The 19159-nt window shown below is 50.3% G+C and overlaps 10 protein-coding genes across 10 annotated transcripts in view; 4 read left to right on the forward strand and 6 right to left on the reverse strand.

Annotated features, from left to right (window-relative positions):
* VFPPC_04796 (EVH1 protein) overlaps positions 1–429 on the forward strand; it is a gene marked incomplete at both ends in the record, with an annotated part of 2020 nt that extends 1591 nt beyond the window's left edge. The window contains 2 exons of the mRNA XM_018284081.1: positions 32–348; positions 398–429. Coding sequence (XP_018145422.1) covers positions 32–348; positions 398–429 — 349 coding nt within the window. The remainder of the gene's footprint in view (positions 1–31; positions 349–397) is intronic.
* A 960-nt stretch (positions 430–1389) lies between these two features.
* On the reverse strand, positions 1390–2271 carry VFPPC_04797 (eukaryotic translation initiation factor eIF-1A; the record flags this gene model as incomplete). Its single annotated transcript, XM_018284082.1, has 3 exons — positions 1390–1680; positions 1940–2098; positions 2251–2271. The coding sequence occupies 3 exons, from the start codon at positions 2269–2271 to the stop codon at positions 1390–1392; spliced, it is 471 nt and encodes a 156-aa protein (XP_018145423.1).
* A 1111-nt stretch (positions 2272–3382) lies between these two features.
* On the forward strand, positions 3383–3949 carry VFPPC_04798 (hypothetical protein; the record flags this gene model as incomplete). The annotated part of the gene is made up of 1 exon (XM_018284083.1): positions 3383–3949. The coding sequence occupies one exon, from the start codon at positions 3383–3385 to the stop codon at positions 3947–3949; it is 567 nt and encodes a 188-aa protein (XP_018145424.1).
* Positions 3950–4380: 431 nt separating this feature from the next.
* VFPPC_15846 (acetylornithine deacetylase) lies at positions 4381–6695 on the reverse strand (the record flags this gene model as incomplete). Its single annotated transcript, XM_018293599.1, has 2 exons — positions 4381–6045; positions 6102–6695. 2 exons carry the CDS (start codon positions 6693–6695, stop codon positions 4381–4383), a joined length of 2259 nt encoding a protein of 752 aa, XP_018145425.1.
* A 1416-nt stretch (positions 6696–8111) lies between these two features.
* Positions 8112–9782, forward strand: VFPPC_04799 (homeobox and C2H2 transcription factor; the record flags this gene model as incomplete). Its single annotated transcript, XM_018284084.1, has 1 exon — positions 8112–9782. The coding sequence occupies one exon, from the start codon at positions 8112–8114 to the stop codon at positions 9780–9782; it is 1671 nt and encodes a 556-aa protein (XP_018145426.1).
* A 965-nt stretch (positions 9783–10747) lies between these two features.
* VFPPC_13703 (hypothetical protein) lies at positions 10748–11666 on the reverse strand (the record flags this gene model as incomplete). Its single annotated transcript, XM_018291476.1, has 4 exons — positions 10748–10960; positions 11008–11101; positions 11147–11236; positions 11284–11666. The coding sequence occupies 4 exons, from the start codon at positions 11664–11666 to the stop codon at positions 10748–10750; spliced, it is 780 nt and encodes a 259-aa protein (XP_018145427.1).
* Positions 11667–12820: 1154 nt separating this feature from the next.
* VFPPC_04800 (acetyltransferase (GNAT) family domain-containing protein) lies at positions 12821–13357 on the reverse strand (the record flags this gene model as incomplete). Its single annotated transcript, XM_018284085.1, has 1 exon — positions 12821–13357. One exon carries the CDS (start codon positions 13355–13357, stop codon positions 12821–12823), a length of 537 nt encoding a protein of 178 aa, XP_018145428.1.
* Positions 13358–13677: 320 nt separating this feature from the next.
* Positions 13678–14868, reverse strand: VFPPC_04801 (glycerate dehydrogenase; the record flags this gene model as incomplete). Its single annotated transcript, XM_018284086.2, has 1 exon — positions 13678–14868. One exon carries the CDS (start codon positions 14866–14868, stop codon positions 13678–13680), a length of 1191 nt encoding a protein of 396 aa, XP_018145429.2.
* A 1363-nt stretch (positions 14869–16231) lies between these two features.
* VFPPC_04802 (chitin biosynthesis protein) lies at positions 16232–17474 on the forward strand (the record flags this gene model as incomplete). The annotated part of the gene is made up of 2 exons (XM_018284087.1): positions 16232–16303; positions 16383–17474. The coding sequence occupies 2 exons, from the start codon at positions 16232–16234 to the stop codon at positions 17472–17474; spliced, it is 1164 nt and encodes a 387-aa protein (XP_018145430.1).
* Positions 17475–17559: 85 nt separating this feature from the next.
* On the reverse strand, positions 17560–18372 carry VFPPC_04803 (oxidoreductase; the record flags this gene model as incomplete). Its single annotated transcript, XM_018284088.1, has 1 exon — positions 17560–18372. The coding sequence occupies one exon, from the start codon at positions 18370–18372 to the stop codon at positions 17560–17562; it is 813 nt and encodes a 270-aa protein (XP_018145431.1).
* Between the last annotated feature and the right edge of the window lie 787 nt (positions 18373–19159).

Here is a 19159-nt window from a genome sequence, read left to right on the forward strand (position 1 = left end):
CACCACCTCCTCCTCCTATGCCACCTTCAAGCGGTGCTCCTCCTCCCCCGCCTCCTCCACCACCAAACCGCGACTCAGGCTACTCATCAGGCGTACCAGCACCACCAGCAGGAGCTGACAAGGGCCGAGCCGCCATGCTGGGAGACATCCAAAAAGCAGGAGGAATCGGGGCCCTTAAGAAAGTTGACAGGACTCAAATCCGTGACCGTTCTGCCGCCCAAGTTGGCGGTGGTGACTCAGGCAGTGCCGGTCCTCCTGCTGGTGCTGTACCTGCTGGAGGAGGTGGTGGCATGGCCGACGCATTGGCTGCCGCTTTGAAGAAGAGAAAGGATAAAGTTGGCAAGAGCGGTATGTTTACTAAACTCTTCTTGTTTTCTCTGTACTAACATGGTGATAGACGACGAAGGTGACGATGATGACTGGGATTAAGATAAAACTACAAATCAGCACCACCATACAATACCCTTCTGAGACAGGACACCTCAATTTAAAATTTAAGAATGGGAAGACATTATCTTGTGGTGTCACATTGGCGGGCATAGCAAGTCTGGTGTAGCTCGCTGAGGAGTTGGACGGGAAAAACCATTCATTTCGTATCGTACCGTCGACAGGTTGTCGATATTTCATGTAGGACCAGACAATGATAAGAAGAGTAAAAAAATGCAGAAAAGTTTCACATGACCGATCACTTAAAAAATGGCATAATCTTGGTCTTCGTCTTGGTCTTCGTCTTGGTCTATCATGCAGACATCTACTGATGGGGGCCGCTACACGTGAAGGAAGGAAACAGATAATACCATGATGCTCATATTCATAAATAAACTGTAAAGAAAACAACAAAGTCGAAGTATGACATAAAGGACCTTTGAAGAAACATGACAAATGGACGCGCCGTGACGTCTCTCCCACCACGGCGGTCCCCAAACCTCCACTCCTGTTGAAAAAACTGTCGCGGGACCCAAGGGATGACAAAATTTCGGTAAAAGAGCCCAGGATAAATGCTACAAATAACATTATTAAATGAGACGCTCCGTTGATTCATTGCTTCCAATGGGGTTGAGAGAGAAGACAGTATAAGATGATGTGTACATGTGAGCATCTCCCGGCCGACCCCGTCGCACGCGCAGCGCGACATGACGGAGCGGTTGTGCCTGGGAGAGGACTCATGACACAGAGTATAACCGCGCGCGCGTAAGTCGGGACGACAAAGAGGACCCCAAAAGAGGTACACGGAAAAATGGCAAAAGGCAAAAGTGTGGCCCGTCCTGTTTCTCTTCCCTTTGTTGCTTCTGTGGGCGGGAGTCGTGGCTAAGAGTCGTAATCACGGGCAGCGGACCAGAGCTCCGCAAATGTGCCGATAAGTGCGGCAAAGAGGCGACAATTTGTCGTTTAAATGTCGTCAATATCAACTTCCTTCTTGCCGTCGCCTGCCTCAGAGTCCTCATCTGAGTCTGCGTCACCGAACTCGAAGTAAGCCTCGCCGTCCTCTCCTTGGCCAAAGGTATCGGTCTCGTTGATCTTGGCGTGTTCCGGAAGCTCGCCATATGACTTGAGAGAACGAGCCTCGTCGGCGGTGTATTTCAAGATAACGTCACCCTTGTTGTCTTGAAAGTCACGGAGGGAGAGAAGGATGATGTCGCCCTGGTTAATCCAGACCTTCTTGCGCATCTTGCCACGGATCTGTCAGGAGAATAAAAGTTAGCCTGGCACGTCCCAGAATGTTGGTAGTGTATTCATATTTTGGGTGCTTGAAATCCCTCGCATGAAACTCATCAGGCCTCCATATGAAGCTTTGATCATCATTGGCAGTACGACTATGCTCAGGTGGTATCCCGAAATCGGAAGCATCTGCGAGGGGCCTGTGTTTGGAACGGAGCAACGATGGATGGGGGAATAGGGTGGTGGACTAGTGAGGGGGTTTTGGTGCATGGTCACATACGTTGGCGAGACGCTTGCTGCCGTCGAAGCAAAGGGCCTCGAGACGTCCGTTACCCAGCATCTTGATGACCTGGGCATATTCCTGGCCGTCCTCCTTGAAGGTCAACTCTCGGCGCTGGTCATCGTTCTCCTTGGTACCTCGTCTGCGGTTCTTGCCTCCCTATTGTTGCAACCAGGTCAGTATAGGATGCTTCATATTTCCAGTCATGTTGGTGCTCTCCTGGTCGAGGGATGCGCGCCAACGTGCCTGCAATGGCGGGGGCGGGGCAACACCAGAGTAGGGACTGGAAGCGTGTTCTTGAGAAGACTCACCTTTCCCTTGTTCTTAGGCATGTTGACCTGTGGTAGCGGTGGTGCGCGTTACGTTAAAAGGCTCCTGTAGGGTTGCGGTTGCGCAAAGGGAATGGGTTTTGTCGAGGGCAAAGATGTGGACGGGAGGCTCTTTGCTCGAGAGTTGTGAAGTCAAGTTTGAAGGTGGCGGCAACGTTGTGGGAAGGAGGAACGGTGTGATTATTTGTATGGGACATGGGTCTTGGCCTTTGGGAACAGGCCAGGCACTTTCCACTGGTACTGTGGGTACATGCACGGCTTTTTTTACTTTGGGTATACTTTCAGACGCCGAGCTTGATATGCTGCATCCTGTGTCCACTAGGTGCAAGTCTCTTACTCCTACAAACTTGAGTTTGCCTCCGGCCAGATTAATTTTTCGCCTTCTGAGCCAGTTTGTTGTCGTCTGGCGTTGGGCCTTTGTGCGTGCGCCGCCCACGATGACTCAATGGTGGGCTGTGTGTGCACATTTGATGCATGGAGTGTGTGGGCTACGGGCTGATGGTGGTCCAAAAAAAAAATACTTTGGCCCCACATTGGACAGCATTTGGAGAGTTGGAGCCAGCGTCATCCCACCGTTGGACTTGATAGTTGTTAACTTTTGACTCCAGGGCTACTGCATATAAAACTAAAGTCTTGCATTAACACCCAGCCTCATAAACGAAACCAGGTATGTGCTTACATAATCATTTTTGCTGCAACCTGAGTGGCGCTTGTGATTCAGTGCCTGACGGACCACAGCCAGTCACTGTCATTAGCGGACCAAGCTTCGTGACATTTTTTGCTGGTCAAGCTCTCCCATCAGTCACACGCGACAAGCTCGACTCATTTCTTTTTCGCCTTTGCTGGTGTTGCGGCCAAGTTTGGCCACAAAGTCGTTGGATCTAAGCTCATCCCATTGGCTGCCTCGTTTCCTTTTACCTTGAATTGGCAAGATGACACTGGACATCAGCTTGCAGCTTAGGTTCACATGGCGATAGTACCTACCTCCTGGCGGCCACTGGCCACTTGTTCACGTTTCCCCTTGGCCTCGGTTTCATGGCTCTGCACGACACTACAGCGGCCATTCTCTGGTCGAGAACGACCGCCCAGCAGAGCACGACCGAGACCGACCAAGATGCTGAGGTCGGTGAAAAGATTCATCCCTGAAGAAGCCAAGCGATTTGTCGGTGCCGACGGCAAGCTTCAGACTACGCAACAAAACCTAGACTTTCTGGTTGAACATGGTCTTGAAGTCGATAATGGACGCATGATTCGAATATCCGCAGGCTCGGAGCTGTCCAGAGCTGCTACAAATTACTCTGTCACCGTCGCGTACAGCCCTCGACACATTATCCACCCATTTGACCTTCGTTACTTTGACCCTCGAGGCCACCCCATGGCAGCCATGGTGCGGGTCAAATATGCCCAAAAAACGCAAGAAGAGCCCTTGTGGATCATGGTAACTGCGGCTGGGGGTTCGCCTGCCGTGGTGCGCTCAGTAACCCAACGTCGATTTACAAGATGCCTGCACGACGCCTTTCGAGAACTACGATCTGAGCCGGGGCCTAAACGTCAAGTTGCCCGCAGGATGCAGGGAACTCTTTGGATCACATTCCACAATCCCATCAAAGCAGCTAGACATTCACCGGAGCGGTTTGGGCGGGTTATAGCCAACGGTTTGGTTCGGTACTGTACTGAGTGAGTTATGGACTTTGTACGATAGCACTGGTTGCGAAACGGAGTTTTGGCCACGTTTTCTGCATTTAACGGCGCTTGGAGCATGGACACACAGCTGATGGCATGTTTTTATTTGTGATGGAGATTGAGAAGAGAGGGATCGATGACTAGTATTGGGAACTAGTCACAGCTGTATTCGCTAAGATGTACTATGAAAAGAGATGCGGCAGACCATCTCGTGTATCTATTCTGCCTTGTACAAACATATTAAACCACAAGGTCGGCCCGTATGTGTAGGTATATACCGACTGGGCCTTTTGATGCACCTTCTGCGACTTGCGACTGGTTTGCCGTCGCTCCTTCCTCGCTTACTTCATGCTGTGACTGCAATTATCCCGAACTCCTCCTCTGATGAGGACGATGTCAAGCCGCCTACAAAATCGGAAAATTGAACACCTAGCTACAAAATTTCTGTGCAATTATTCCCAGGCCCTTGGCCACTCTTTCGATAGAGGCGATTTCCACCCATTCTTCCTTGGCGTGGAGCCCGTCGCCGGTTGGACCCCAGAGAAGCACGGGAATGTCTTTATCGGCCAGCAGAGCACAGTCAGTCCAGTACGGTCCTTTGCTGAACTTTGTCTTTCTTCCCAAAACTTGGCTAGTAACCTCGCCTACGAGGGCAGCGAACGGGTGCTCCGGCTCAATATTGAAAGGAGATCGGCTAAAAGTCACTCTCAAATCATACCTAAAATCCTTTACCGACTTGGATAGGTTGCCCAGAATGGTTTGAAATTCTTGTCTCACCGACTCGACAGACTCGCCTGCGATAGTTCGACGCTCTACCACCACAGTGCAAAGTGCTGGATATGAAGACTCCTCTTCACCACCCTTGATTGTTGACGCATGGACGCTTGGTGCGAGCAGAGGGTCGTCAAAACCTTGGCTTAACTTCTCCGAGTATCTGTCAAGTTCGACCAAGAAGTGCCCTGCCCGTGTAATGGCATCGATCCCAACTGTCGGCAGAGATCCATGCGATGCCAAGCCATGAATATCGACTTCTAACCAAACGAATCCCTTATGCGCGTGGATGATTTCTTCACCAGTTGGCTCATTAACAACAGCACCATCCGCTCTCCAGCCTGCTTCGAGAACTTGCTCCGTGCCTATACTGGTTGCTTCTTCATCGGCAACGCCAGTAAAGATGACATCCCCGCGCAGAGCTTGACCTTTGGCTGCGGCCAACGCTGACATGGCAGCAGCTACTCCGCACTTCATGTCGTCGGCACCACGACCGTAGAGTTTCCCATCTTTGATCTCACCTCCAAGCGGGTCATCATCATAACCAAGAGTGGTAACGGTATCAATATGCCCGTTAAACATGAGACTTTTGCCCCCTCCCGACCCTCTAACAACACCGACGATAGACGGCCGTCCCTTGGTTGGTTCGATCCAGTGAGCTTCAATATCGCGATGCTCAAGCCACGAGCCAATATAACGGGCAATGTCAGTCTCTCCCGGACCAGGGACGGAACCAAGTGCTGGATTGGACGAATCGATTCGGACGAGCGCTTGGGTCAATGCAACCGGATTATCCATCGATACGTCCATTGGAGTTCGATAACCTCTGACACCTTCAGTGCACAGAAGAACAACAACAGAATCCTTTCCGAGACCCAAATTGGCCTTGTCTTCTTCTGTAAGCCGTCTGAGTGCAGCCAGCGGTGCTGCACCACATGGCCCGGCTGATACGTTTTGAGATTTGAGATATTGGGACGCCTGATGGCTTTCAAAATCGGACACTGTCAGACTTGCATCCACACCAGATTTCAGCAGTGGCCATGCAATAGGTGATAGTGTAGCGCAGTCCAGACCTGCCATAATAGTGGAATATGTCTGAACCGGAATCGGTTCCTTGGCTCTCAGACTCTTGTATAAGCAGGCTGCAGTGTCTGGCTCAACAGTCATTACTGCCGTCTTCTCACAACCGCTTCTCTTATAATGCGAAACGACCGCTTGTGCGAAGGACCCTACACCGACCGGGGAGATGACCAAATTTGCTTCAGCACCATTGAGCTGGACGTCAACCTCCCGCAGCATAGTCATGTACCCTTCAACAATCCACTGGGACAGAGAGTTAGACACAGGAGCGAACACAATGCAGTGAATGGGAGACACACCTGAGGAATCTCTTTGTAATCGTCAAACGAATAATCCTGTACAAGAAGTCCATTGCTTGCCGCGCAAGCCTCTCGAGCAGTGTCCATGGCCTCGTCGTAGCCACTGATATTGACCACAACTTTGGCACCCTCTTCTTCTAACCGCTTCCTTGTCTCTGGAGGCATGTCTGAAGGGACATGGATCTCCGCCGGAACACCCAAAAGAGATCCCATTCTTGCTACGGCTCGGCCATGATTCCCCTCACTCGCTGCAAACAAAGGAATGGGATTTGGGGCCAGGGCATCCTTCACCAAGGACAAGTCGGCATCCAGAGGCAGATGAAGCTTTTGAGTTATGGCACGGAAAGTTCCCCACGAGGCACCGAGGATCTTGAAAGACGGAAGCCCAAATCTTGTACTTTCGTCCTTGAGATAGACAGCCTTGATACCGAGATCTTTGGCAACATCGTCAAGCTGCAACAACCTAGTGGGGCCATCAGGAAACTGACGATGAAACCTATCAATCAGCTTTGTGTCTTCGTCTGACAGGGAGCTGCCGGCACTCCAAGAGGCAGCATCAGGGTTGAGTTGCACAGCCCTTCGGAACGAGGCCATTTTAGTGGCTCGGACTCTGTCTGGGCAATGCGAGCGAATGAGGAATTGCGGAGACTGCGTCCAAGTTGTGTAACCGAAGAAGCCTTAGGGGATGTTGGTGTGGTAGAAGCACGATCTGGGAGTCGTTGCCCTTGCGCAACGTGTTTCCACAAACCTGACAGGCTTACACCATCGAATAAAGAGACCAAGCAACTCTATGCTTGTTCACACAGAAACCACACGATATTTATCTATATCTGAGAGGGAGGATAAAGCTGTTTTTTTATTTACAATAGGCGCCTTCTCCGCACAGAGCAGATGCGCCTTCTCAGCAAGCTGTGCCGCCTCGACGGAGCAAAAATGGATCTGTGACGGGCAGCGGGTTCCACGATTGCGGAAGCTAAAACTAACACGTATCTTGGGGGCGTCCATAAGTGCGTATCATTCAGCTTCAAGCAGAGTAGTTGGTCAGTCTGTGGCAATTGCTACAGACTCGTCACTGGCTATACTGATGCGAAAAGTGACTAACGGAAATGGGCTTGAGAGTGGCGACCCCGCCGCCAAGGGCTGTTGCTACATGAAATATCACGTCTTTACTTGACCCTGGAAAGCTAGTTGAAGACGGGGAAAAGAGCGAAGTTTGAAGGGTGAAGTGATGAAATACTTTGCATGGGCGATGGGCACCAACCAGCCGCCTCGGAGATCGGGGCGACATATTCTGTATTCCGCACTAAGATCTCAACTCATATGCAAATAGCCTGAGAGACGCCTGGGTCGTGGGATGGAGACGCTACGCAAAAGCTTAAGACTACGAGGAAGCGAGGTGGTATTGGTCCACGCAGAGCAGAAATCCATACTGCAAGATAAAAGAACCAGATGGCACTTCTGGCCATTGAATGGTAGACATCTATCCACCTGATAATGGACGACTTGGAGGTCCCTTGTCTGAGTCGTGGTCTCCCCGACCACCGAGTGACCAGACCCATGGCTGGCGCCACAGATTGCATGCTGATGGCGCATTTGCTGCAGACATCAGCACAGAGCAAATTGACCCGTTGTCGGCCGGGCAGTCGACTGGAAACTGGAGACTGGATCATTCTCGAAAAGCCACCAGGCCGCATATTTCCAGCTGGATCCGTCGCTCATCCGGTCGCCGCCCGTCACGGACAAGGCGTAGGCATGTCAAGGGTCTCTCGCCGTCTGTCCGTCGTTCCGTCTCGTCCAATCCGACAAAATGAGCCTTGAGCCATGAGCCGTTCAGCCCAATTTTTCTCCCCTCTCCGTTCGGTGAGAACTTGAACATTGATTTTCTACTTGCGAAACAGGAAGCCTGTACGGATTTATCGCCTTCGCCATCAATTCACTTCCGTTTTGCTATGTAAGACGCCAAATCCTGCTGACTCACCCGTCGTCTGTTCGTCTGGTGTGCAGATGCAGATGTCAGTCCACAATGATTTCTTCGTGGGCGCGGTCGACCCCACGGCGCAGGAGGGCGCAAATGACCACAATGACCACGGCCGAGTGTCAGGAACTTCGACTTCAACCGGCTTGGACTCGCCCCAAGGCATAATCGGTCCTGGCACGACTTCCGCTCCGTCTACTGCTACTGATTTGGATTGGTCCGATTCACTTTTGTTCGGTGCCGATATAGACGGCCAAGATGTCATCTCGCCGCAGTTTCATTCGGCCTTCCCCGGCTTTGAACCACACCAGGACCTGAACCTCACATTTCAGCCCCAAACAGTCGATTATTCCAATTCTGCCTTTCCTCTCTCTCTTCCTGTTGAGCAACCAGCTTCCGGGTTAGAACACGCATCGTATCAAGAAGCTATGGAAGAGTTCTTTGCCAAGAATGGAGCTTGGCGGCCCCCGGAGCCATGCAACCACTGCAGGCGACTGCGTTTACAGTGTTTCATGCTGCAAACTACAGATGCGAATCCCAATCCCGTTAATTCTTGCTCCAGCTGCGTTGCGCTCTTCAGAAACTGCAGTCTAGCTGAAAGATCCAAGCGAGGTCACTCTCAATTTGAGACTTCTCGTCCAGTCATAGGGCACTTACACGGAGTCAATGAAGAAGAGAATCAGTTGACATGGGACCAATTCTCCCAGCCTACGGCTGGTCAACCATCTGGTACAGTTCCTATGCCTTCAATCACGAGTAAGCGATCTAGCTCTCGTTCTGTTCGGAAGACGCAGATCCTTCGAGACTGGTTCGCCGTCAATATTCAGCATCCGTATCCCACGGATGATGAGAAGACCACCCTAGCAGAGCAATCCGGTTTAAGCAGAACTCAGGTTATCAACTGGTTCACGAATGCCAGACGGCGCCACCGGCTGTCTACTCAACCAATGGTCAACAATGCAACCTTCCGTGCAGGATCGCCCATGCCGCGCTCCCTCCTGTCGAGCATGACGCCCTTTGAGCGTTGGAAGCACTCGCCACCGGACAGCGAACCAGTATCAGAGGCTGCCATCCAAGAAGCAATCAGCTTCAGCGCAAACAAACACGAAGGTAGTGTGCCTGGTGATGCTGATGATTTAGGGTCCTCGGCTAGCACAGATTCAATGCTGTATTCCCGTTCTGCCTTGCATTACTCTTCTGACGGGTCCTTATCCAATTACTCCCACGCTTCTGGTAATAGTGATGCCGTACACTCAGGAAGAAGTTCAGAGGATCGCTCCCATCCTGCATGGGTCAAGTCAGCATCCGCAAGATCAAAACGGTCAAAGGCTCGCACCTTTATCTGTAGTTACTGCTCACGCAGCTTCAACAAGAAATACGACTGGCTGCGGCATGAGCGTTCGGTCCATGCACCTGGGGACACGTCTTGGGTGTGTGCCATTCCTTTACCCCCGGAGCAATCCTATATTATCTGGAGGCTTGGCCAAACGCAGGCAGAGTGTATCTTTTGCGGACAGGCATCCCCGACAGAAGAGCATTTCCAATCCCACGAGTTTGAATCATGTGCCAAGCGTGCTGTCCAGGACCGAAGCTTTACCAGAAAGGACCACATGTGGCAGCATCTATATAAATTCCATGGATGTCGAAAGTGGGAAGGCTGGAAACCGGATGTCAACCTGCTCATGCACAAATCTGGAGGGGCATGAAAGTGAATGATTCCCTGGATGTCGTGCGACTTTGGGAAGCTTTCTCGGTACAGCGTAATGATGGGCTACTGGCCAATCTTAACCACCATGTCAGCCATTGTGTCGGCTCCGAGCCTTGGTTTCCACCTTCTGACCATTTGAAGATCGTCAACGAGCTGCGAGAAGATGGCCGTGGAGCTCGAAGACAAATCGAAATGTCCCGCACAAGGTTGAATAGACGAGGTACAGAAGTTGTCCTGTACGCTGTCATAAAATGTCGTGTAACTAGAGGGCGGAGGGCGTACCACGCTCAACGACGCTTGTAGTACACCGGTCATATCCTACAACAAGTGGCTCACCGCAAAAAGAAACAGCAGTTGGACATGCATTGCCCGGTGCTATGAATGGCATTCTCTGCAAGGAGTGCCATCTGTGCCACTTGGGACTTGTGTGGAGGGATCACTCTGCTACGCATATGATGTAAGAGCTGATGGAAAGGAACCCAACACATGTACATGAGCGGGTTCGGATCGGATGATTAAAGACATGAGTAGATGATTGATGCATTTGAAGAACCTTGCTGTCGTTGAATTATCTCTCTCACTCTATTTAGGCGCCTTGTTTTATCTATGTTAGAGGCTGGCCGGAGATATTCAACTTACAAAAGACGTACATATTCTACATTTTTTTTTAGTATCAGTATTGAAACTCGGGTATTCAGCACGCGTATGTGACATTTTTGCTCTTTATAGACTGAGTACTAGGGAAACACAACACTGGCAGCAAGGGCGAATACTGGTGTCCATGTACGCGAATATATACAGCGAATATAAATTTATCCAAAGACACACAAACATCGAGTATGTACGTAGAAAATATATACAGTTGAAATATGTCCTTCAATCCACCTATGTACAGCCTCTCAATCAAGCGAGTGAACATTCTCAGTACACCATTTTTGCCACACTCTCCACCCGGTAGCCAATTTACCAGTGTGCCTGGGCAGGATTCGCAGGACACGCCTTTCCAATACAGCAAGTATACTGCTCCTTGGGACACTTCCCATTAAGTTGATTGGCATTACTGTCGTTGGGATAGACGTAGGGCCCTGCGTAGCCGTGGCACGGCTTGAAGAATTCGGTGGCAGTGTCGGGACCACCGCGATGAGGATTCTTGCACGAGTTTTGACCATTGCGATTCTACAAACGTTAGGACATGGGTTACACAAGCAGAAAGTATACCTTACAGGGCACTTATGCAGGGCATTGAGGTCCTTGTTGCAACCGACGGTGATTTTGTTCTCGTTGCACCAGCATACAAGAGGAAGTGAAAAGCCGTTTCTGACAAGTCAGTCTTATGTTGCATAACTACAGGTGTGTACTTACACGTAGCTTATGTTAATGTCGCCCTGGACCTTGCCAAACTGTTTCATAAAACTAGCCTCAATGAGAGACTCATCACCGGTGGTATCAGAGCTACACAGTCAGTACACATCACATATGTTGTTACAAGAAGAACTCACAATTTCGCATCATTGACAGCAACGTTGCCACTCCACCCCTCCTTGACGACAAACACGCTCTTGTCACCGTTCTTCATTTTACCGGGTTTCGTGTTCCCCGAGACAGGTTTCGGTGCGCCCCGGGCATCAACATGGATTGTCGAAACTTCCTTGCCGTACTTGTTGATGACGGTTACGGTCATGAGCTTCGCGACGGCGGCTTCAACATCTTCTGGGGAGGGACCGGCCGTTGCTTCAGGGGGGAGATCTAGGGCGCCGCCGATGGCAGTTCCAAGGGGGAGGGTACGACGGATAGAAACTTCTACGGGTTCGGTGGGAGTGGCGATGGGAGATGCCAGAGCGAGGGTGAGTAGAGAAAGTAGAGAGAGTGTGAGTTTGGACATGTTTGCGGTTGTGTTGTAGGTGTTTCTTGACTTGGTGGTTTCATATGAAGCAGTTTTTATTTCATACGAGGCAGTTTATATAGTTTTCTTGGGGTTTAATACCCCTGTATATTGAGATTGCACTCGGCCTTAACTCGATAGAACTCATCCTTTGCTTACCATTCTTCCGGGGTGTTGCGAGATAGGCTGTAAGTGTGAGAGGTGTGAGTTCTAGAACATGGTTTTGACGGGAGAATAACTCCGAGTATGGGATTAGGGAATCCTGTTTATTGAGCCGAGTTTTCTGGAACAAGGGGTTGGAATTCGTAACGTCGTACTGGGGAGATGCTACATTGCTGATGTGGGAGGAGTTGAATATGATGCTGGTTGTGATTACATGGTATCTAGTTTCTTGGCGGTATTGGTTCTAGTTAGAGCATCTAATGATAGATAATCACCTCAACTTGTATGAACTTTTCATACTGGACCGTAGTGGCAGTGCAAAGTTTAGTTGTAAAATGCCATTCGAAATAGACAGTTGACTATTCACATCCACGCGGACATCCTGCACAACACGGCCCAACATCAATTCATACGCAGCGCGCACCAATCGGACCTTAACAAAAGTCTGTACACTCGGATGGTTGAAGAGAAGAAAAAAAATCCTGCGCATCCTTCGTGAGACGCGGGCCTGTTCCTGACGATCCATCGTGCGAGCTGGACGCTTATGCAGGGCAAACGGCCATTCGGGTGTAAGTCGTTGGTTTGGTTGTCAGTTTGGCTCCACATGGACCGCTGACCGGCCACGAGTTGCGGAAAGGATTCATACAATGGATTGTGTGTCGAATGTGCGTGGTTAGATTGGTGGTTTAGTTTGCTGGTTCTTTGTGTTTTGACAGCGGGCGGGCGATGAAACCGTTTTGAGAAGCACGTTTGTGTGGTTGGATCTGGATGGAGCTGAATGAGTCCACAACGTTTACTTGGACTGAATGCTTTGGATCTGGGAATCAGTAAGTACCTAGGTAGTCAGATGCTGAGTATGTAATATTCATCTGCTGAAATGTTCTTAATAACACAGTCTGTTACACTCTGCCCAGCAAAAAAGCCAACACCATCACGCCCACGTAATGTAAGCCGTTCATCCATGAGACTCACTCACTCGCTCGCTCGCTCGCTCATCCCATCTCACCCAAAGTCTTAACCATAACCCAGTCCTTCAACAAAGAACTCCCCAACCTAAACTGCATCTCCCCACGCACCGCATACCCTGCCCTCTCATACATCTTCTCCGCCCGCGGATTGCGCTCCCACGACGCCAACCACATGTGCCTGAAGCCCAAGTCCACCGCCTCACTCTCCGCTTGGGTCATCAAAATTCTCCCAATCCCAAGGTCCTGGCATTTCTCGCTGACGTATAGCCGTTGCAACTGAATTTTGTGATCAAGGTGGTCGATGCAGGGCTCTGATGTGCCGCGTGTTAGTTGGATGAAACCAACTAGTTCGTCGTTCTTTGTGGCTACGATGAAGGACATGGATGGGTTTTCCAAGTCTTTGATTATGCTGGGGACTGAATAGGAGGTAGATAGATAGGTCGCCAGATCGTCTTGCGGCATGAGAGATGAGAAGGAGTGGGTGAAGACGCGGGTGCCGAGGGCGGAAATGGTCGTGGCGTCTTGCACTTTTCCTGGTCGTAGGGAGATTTGGTCTGACATGTTGTGAGTTGTAGAGACAGGATCACGACTCACGAGGTAGGAGAAAAGACTCAGTCTTGGGCCTCAATTGCATCATTGTCCAAGAGAAAGTCAAAGCCAAGTGTTGGCACTTAGTCAGCGTTTGTGGAGCGCCGTTTTGGATTCATTCCGCGTCAACTTGGAACTGGGCTAAGTTCCAAGCTGTTAACGGTGGGACACTTGCCATGTGAAGGTCGTTGTGAGGCCGGTTGTGCGGTTGCGATGGTTCACTCGCAATCACCAGTTTGCACCCTCTGCGCCATTTCAGCTTGCTACACCATTGCTTAGATTCATTTGTTATACTACACAAGCCTGTGTAATACCTCCTTTCCAGCCAACCACCTCTCCACATTCTCTGCCGTCTCAGCATACCAGTTATTCATCAAACCTTCCTCGACATATCCCATATGCGGTGTCACAAGCACCTTGCTTCGGCCGTCTCGACCCCAATTCTGAGATCTCCACGGGCTGTCAGCTGGTAAGGGCTCGTACTCAAACGTGTCAAGACCGATTCCACGTATTTTGCCTTCTTCTGCAGCGTGTAGCAGGTCATTCTCACTTATGAGCGGCCCGCGAGAAGTATTCACCAGCAGCGCAGTCCTTTTCATCATGTCTAGTTCCCTCCTAGACACCAAATCTTTGGAACGTTCGCTGAGGACATAGTGCAAAGACACCACGTCGGATTTCTGAAAGAGCTCGTCTTTGCTCACAACTTGGAAGGTCTTGCTACCATCTTCAGACTCCGTAGGCAGACTCAGACCCTTGGCAATGGTGTCTGCTTTTTCTTGTGTAAGACTCTGACTCCAGCACACGACCTTCATCCCGAAAGCGATTATGCCTGCCCTTGCAACAGAAGCACCCAGCCGGCCCATGCCGAGCACACCAAGCGTCTTCCCAGGCAAACCCATTGCCATGCCAGTCTGCCAACCGCCCGACTTTACGGAAGCATCGTCAAATGCCACATTCCGTGCTAGTGCTAGAATCATAGCCCATGTGTGATGTGTAGTAGGATGATTGCCTCCCTTGCGGATGTCCTGTCCTTTCTTAGACTCGGGGATCTTGCTGTCAGTCCGGCCCTTTCCTGGTGCTGCTACTACCGTTATTCCCAACTTTTTGGCAGCTTCGAGATCAAACGTCTCGAATTGAGTTCCGGTGCAGAGGAGAAATTTCAGATTGGGAAGTTCTTGGAGAAGAGAGGCTGGAAAAGGTGTTCTCTCTCGCATGGTTGAGATGGCCGTAAAGGGCTTGAGATTTTCAATGAGAGCTCGACGTTCCTGGGGAGTTTGCTGGGGCATGGGTGTTTTAAAAACATCGATCGTAATATCAGATCGGGGGATGTGATCAAAGTGAGGAGTGGAAATGGAGAGGTAGTCATCAATGATGGCTAAGGAGGGTAATGATTTTGAATTTGTCGTGTATTGTAAACGTGAACTTTGCGTAAATGGGTTCATTATCTGAACAGGCACGCGTGCCTGCGTCTTGATAGCTTGCATGGTGAATTAATCTCCTTGGGTCTGGGTACGGTGTAGGTATTGGTCAATGAGAGGGTAAGATCTGTAGACTTGAAACCAGGATGTTGCATAGAATTGTGATTAGAAAACAATGAGACGCTATAGGCTGGTTTTATACGTCCGAGCCGACTATTTCGTCTCCAGCCATGGAGGATGAACAGTGGTTTCGAGGATGGTGGTTCGGACGTGGAGCTGGAGTCCGCTCGGGATCCGATCTGTGCTGACTTGGGCTAATGACCAGCAAACGAGGCTTGGGAGGAACTAGTAAGAAATCATTGCGACGATATTAGCCTGTTTATGAATATGTAAATGGCATCTGAGTAAAATTGTACGTACACTACGCGCAGAAATTCACAAGCCGTCTTCACTTTGTCGTTGTCTGTGTGACTTCAATTGCCGCGAGGCATGCCGCATGGAATGCCATGCATTTACTGGAGGGGCTTATCCAGGTGCAAAGGCAAAAGTTTGGAAACTACTTAAGTAAGCGCAACTCGCCTGCCATTCTAAAGTTGCAAGTAGAAACTTCTCATTGACGATATACCCAGGTACTTAAGTAGGTACTTAAGTACCTAAGGTACCTACCCAGGTACCTAGGTACCTAGGTAGGTATGTAACGCAGGCGGTTGGTTGTCTTGCGAGGTGTCAGCTTCCATTGATATAAGTGAGTTGGGAAGGAGCCTTTGCCGCACCGACCAAATTTACCACCAAACAATGTCGGTGTCAGCCAAAACACGGTTGGTTCTTGCACCTTGACTCAAATTGCTCATTTTCAAATTCAGCTGAAAGAAAACTATTCGCTCTGCTTTGACACTGCCAGTTTAGCCGTCAAAATCACAGCATTATAAAATGAATTCATCCGCCAGTCTTTGGCGCGCCACGTGCCATGTGTGATGTTGAGTCCAATTGACTCCTGCCTCCTTGATCGCACTTTCCCAGCTTGAGTTCTTAGTGGCGCCATGGCGAATCACAAGCCGCCTTTTGTGGCTATTGTCCATCTGGCGCCACACCATGAGCCGCACCAGAGCAATTGCTGCCTTCCTCAATGTTGCTTGCTGGCTTGCTTGTCCAGGTTGCCAACCCCCAACCTGCATTTACCTCCGAATTGAATGAAGCTTGAGCTTGCCCATGTGCATATCTCAACGCAACGTCACCGCCACAAGACAACTCGCCAATTTCGCACACATCAACGGTATCTATAACCAATTTGAGCCGCCGCTTTTGTCCGCCAGGCTTGCTCGTTGTGCGGCCTTGCATTAAGGAGTGCCTGCCTCGCAGCTCCACAGCTGCCTCAATCTCAACAGACGACTGACGACCCTGGAACTTGAACAACATCACTTCCAAGAATATGCTCGTCTCACTCACCGTCGGCAAGGTTGACGCCGGTGTCACAGTCCTCTTGACGCCGGACAAAAGACTGGTAAGCGAAAGCGTCGCAAGCTATCTGATCAACCAACATAACCGCGTACCTCCGTTGCTAACTAGTTGACTTGCGCCAGATCGAATTCCCCTCCATTCTTTTGCCTCCAAACATCTCCTCCGGCAGCATCGTCGACATCGCAGTGTCCCAAAACACCGAAAAAGAATCAATCGAAGAGCAAAAGTTCCGCGCTCTGCAAGATCGCATATATCAGTCCTTTGGCGCCTCCGAGCCGGCCACCCCTATCCTTCGCTGTCGCAATGCTACACAAACCTCCGTCGTTCTCGAATGGGACCCAATTGAGTTGGCCACGGCTGATTTGATATCCCTCAGCCTGTATCGTAACGGTCAAAAGGCTGGAAATATCCCCCGACCGCTGCAGATGCACAGCACCAAGATCAGTGGCTTGGCTGTTGATACCGAGTATACCTTCCATCTGGTGCTGAGGACGACCGCTGGCACGCGGATGAGCGAAAAGGTGACTGTGCGCACGCACAAAATGACCGACTTGAGCGGCATCACCATCACCACAGGAATCTTGCCTGGTGCCATCAAGGAGAATTTGAACAAGGCAGTGGAGCGAATCGGTGCCAAGATTGTGGACGGAGTGCGCATTGACACTACGCATTTCGTGACTACCGAGGGAAGAGGTACGTCCTGGGAAAAGGCTGTTGAGAGCAACATCCCAGTGGTACGGCCGGAATGGGTGGACGCATGTGAGAAAAATGGCCGTATTCTTGGTGTCACCAAGTTCTACCTAGATGCAATGAGACCAGGACCGCCCAGCGAGGACACCATCTCGCCCCCACCTGTTCCTATCAAGGATGTACCTCCAGCACCCGCTGCGGATACCACAAAACCCCAAGAGGAACCCAAGAATGGAGATGCCGAGGGCGACAAACCGAAAACTGAGGCCGAAGAGGACCAAGACAAAGCAGCAGACGACGAGCCCGAGCAAAAAGCCAAGACACCATCGCACCCTGATGAGCAAAAGATGAGACTGGAGGACAAGGAAGAGCAAAAGGTCGCACTTCGTCCAAGCACATCCAATCACGAAGGAGAAGCAGCAGAGAAAGAAGAGAAGGCAGAGGGTGACAGCAAGGAAGACAGCGCAGACGAGAAACCATCTGGCACTCCTGACGGTGCGTCATTCCAAGAAGTAGAGTTGTAGGTCTTGTTCAACCCAGGAAAAGGCTACTTTTGTCGAAGAATAGATGGAATATATACTCATTTAATGCTCATACTTGGAAATCATCCTATGGCGGAATCTCCTCTCCCTTCCAGTCCCAACATCTACCCCGCTGACTAACATCCAGTCCATTAACTACACTCACCATCCTATCAACCGCATACTCAGGCGTAAAGAGTTGCTTCTCAGGCACCCTCCCCCAAAACTCCTCACTCAACCCCGTCTTCACCGTACCAGGATGATACGCAATGGCCAAAGCCTTATCACCACTCCTCGTCTTGAGCATAATATCCACACTCTTGGTAATACTATTCACGGCCGCTTTACTCGCCCGGTATGAAAACCAGCCCCCCGACCTATTATCTGTCACGGATCCAACCCTCGCAGACATGAACACCCACGTAGCATGCCTCGACACCCCATCCAATTTATCTACATCAATCTCCGTAGAACGACGAGGCAAAAACTCCGCAAAGTACTTTGCTAGCAGTAATGGTCCCAGGGTATTCACTTGAAACATTGCCATGCTAGAATCGGGATCTATACCCGCGAGACTCTTCTCCGGCGTCAAAATACCGGGAATCGCAAACGAGAGATGTAGGTGGTGTGTTTTGGCGGGGAATAAGGCCCGTGCTTGGCGGGACGCTTCTTCCATGGAGGGAGGGTCCGTGACGTCCATTGTGAGGAGGTGTAGGCGCGAGGAGAAGTCGGCGTGGTTGTTTGCTTGAAGGGTGTTGAGGATGGAGGATTTGGTGGCGGAGGGGTTGGTGTTGCGCGTGGTTGCGAGGATGGGGAGGGTTGTGGTTTTGAGGAGGTGTTGCGTTAGGGTGTGGCCGATGCCACGGCTGGATGGGCATATGAATATCCAGGGAGTGGACATTCTGATGTGATGTTGTGAGTTGTGAGTTTGGGTTTGGGTTTGGAGTTGGAGTTGAGACTACGTCATTGAGTGAGTGGGCGGTAGTGTTTACTAGGCTGTTCTTGTCTTGGTACCTAGGTGTTAGACTAATGGTAGTCTATGTATTCTTTTAATTTTCCTTGACATCTTTGCTTTTTGAACGATTTCCTCTGATATGTTGGTATGCTATTCATGTGTTTGCATTGGCACGGCAATCAAGTGCCGAGTTCGGCAGCCGGCAACACGACTTATACTTGACCCTCATTATTGCCTCCACCGTGGTTCAACACGTGCAATACATCGGAAATGCCCTGCAACGACTTACCACCACAACTATCAATAGATATACGATACTCATCCCATCGTATGACATAGAAGTAATTCATGTCAACATGCAAAAAATCCACCATCATCACCACGTCTTCAAAAGGGCAATGATACGGCATCTAACTCCCCCATGACCCGTGTGGGCGTCTCTCGTCACAATACCTAAGACGGTGAGGTTGGATAAAGATCTCCACGGGTATAGCCGGTAACGCACACACTTTGAGGTGAAAACGGAATCCAACCTCCTACCTAGGTCGGTAGGTAATGAGCCTTCAATTCACAAGGAAGTACTTAGCTCACCAGTTGATCCAATGGCGGCACCCGCGTATCCAACAACGTTTAATTCTTCTAGATTTGCATCCAAATATCGCAACTGGTGCATGCAGTCTAGTTATCATACAAAAGTTCTCGCACACGCTAAGGTTGTGGCTGGTACACTGTT

This window comes from Pochonia chlamydosporia, chromosome 3 (assembly GCF_001653235.2).
Source record: "Pochonia chlamydosporia 170 chromosome 3, whole genome shotgun sequence".
Classification (NCBI taxonomy): domain Eukaryota; kingdom Fungi; phylum Ascomycota; class Sordariomycetes; order Hypocreales; family Clavicipitaceae; genus Pochonia; species Pochonia chlamydosporia.